Source organism: Pterocles gutturalis, unplaced genomic scaffold (genome assembly GCF_000699245.1).
Source record: "Pterocles gutturalis isolate BGI_N339 unplaced genomic scaffold, ASM69924v1 scaffold18783, whole genome shotgun sequence".
Taxonomy (NCBI): Eukaryota; Metazoa; Chordata; class Aves; order Pterocliformes; family Pteroclidae; genus Pterocles; species Pterocles gutturalis.
Genome location: NW_010126005.1, coordinates 16,835 through 17,994, shown reverse-complemented (window position 1 = coordinate 17,994; position 1,160 = coordinate 16,835). Strand labels below are relative to the sequence as shown.

Here is a 1,160-nt window from a genome sequence, read left to right as displayed (position 1 = left end):
AATCAAAAAGGGGACCCCAAATTTGTTGTCGCTGCAAATTCAAAGGCTCTGTGCACATCTGAAAGCCCAGGCAGCACCTGGAAACCTCAAGCATGAGCTCAGACTTTGTTGTTTTATTAAGAGCTCTGCCAGACCCTGCTCAGCCTCAGCCGGGCGAGACACGGGGCAGTTAGATTTGCAGCCCTTTATTCACTACGGGAGATTTGGAGACTACTCATCACCATACATGGGTCCAAGGGAGAATAAGATGGTGCAGGAATAAATTATCCCCTGGGCATAAGGTGTTACAGGGACAAATTATCCCCCGGGCACTGCTCAGCATCCCTAGGCTGAGAGGGCGAAGCCCACCCTGTTGTTGGCCACGTCGAAGATGGAGTAGTACTGCCGGAGGAAGACGTTGCCGAGGATCCAGAGCGGCTGGCCGCTGGCAGAGGGCACGTACGTGCTCTCGACCCCAACGGTGCAGACGCCATCGTTCTGTCGGGGGGAAAAGGAGCAAATTTTAATGCCAGGGAGGAGTGTGGGGGGTTTGTGCTGCCCGTGCCTTCATGGCTGCTTTGGCTGGGAGCAGGATTAGACCCTCCTCACAGTCACAGATGGGCATCATGAAATCTGGTGCTGGGAAATAGAGCATGCGGGCTGCTGGAAGCCTCTGTGCTTGAAACTCTGACTTTCTCCTGGGCAAAACTGCCCTGTGATGATGGGGATGATAAAATCACACCTACATTTAAGACGTAGACAGAGGGAGGCAGCGGTAACTGGGCTCCGCTGATGGCGAAGTAGAGGGTGGGCATGCTCGGGACGTTGATGCAGTCGACGACGAACTGCAAAAGAAGCATCTGGTCCATCCTCCAGCCCTGCTCCCTAAGGGTCAGCACAGCTCTGGCTGGGGCAGGGCTGTCCTGACCCAGGTTTGTTACGTTTCAAGAATTGTTTTTGTTTTACACCACTGCAAGGGGAGAAACACCCCTGCGGTGTTGTTTCAGGTGAGATGTTTTGCTCCAGAGGTTCTGGGAGCCCTCCATAGCCCAGCATTACCACCTGGATGCATCCTCATCCTCCTGTGTGTGCAGAGCATCCTTCCCACCTACCCCATAGTCGGTCTCCTCCACACCCAGCGCCTGCAGGAAGGCTGGCATGAATTGTCCCGGGATGGTCAG

At 54.7% G+C, this 1,160-nt stretch overlaps 1 protein-coding gene across 1 annotated transcript in view; it reads right to left on the bottom strand.

Moving 5' to 3' along the window:
• Window positions 1–324: 324 nt before the first annotated feature.
• Window positions 325–1,160, bottom strand: part of LOC104465676 (gastricsin-like) — a 3,187-nt gene continuing 2,351 nt past the window's right edge. The window contains exons 7-9 of the mRNA XM_010078816.1: window positions 1,092–1,160; window positions 726–824; window positions 325–477 (exon numbers count right to left, since the gene is read on the bottom strand). The exon at window positions 1,092–1,160 is cut by the window's right edge and continues 97 nt beyond it. Of these exons, the coding sequence (XP_010077118.1) occupies window positions 325–477; window positions 726–824; window positions 1,092–1,160 (321 nt within the window). The remainder of the gene's footprint in view (window positions 478–725; window positions 825–1,091) is intronic.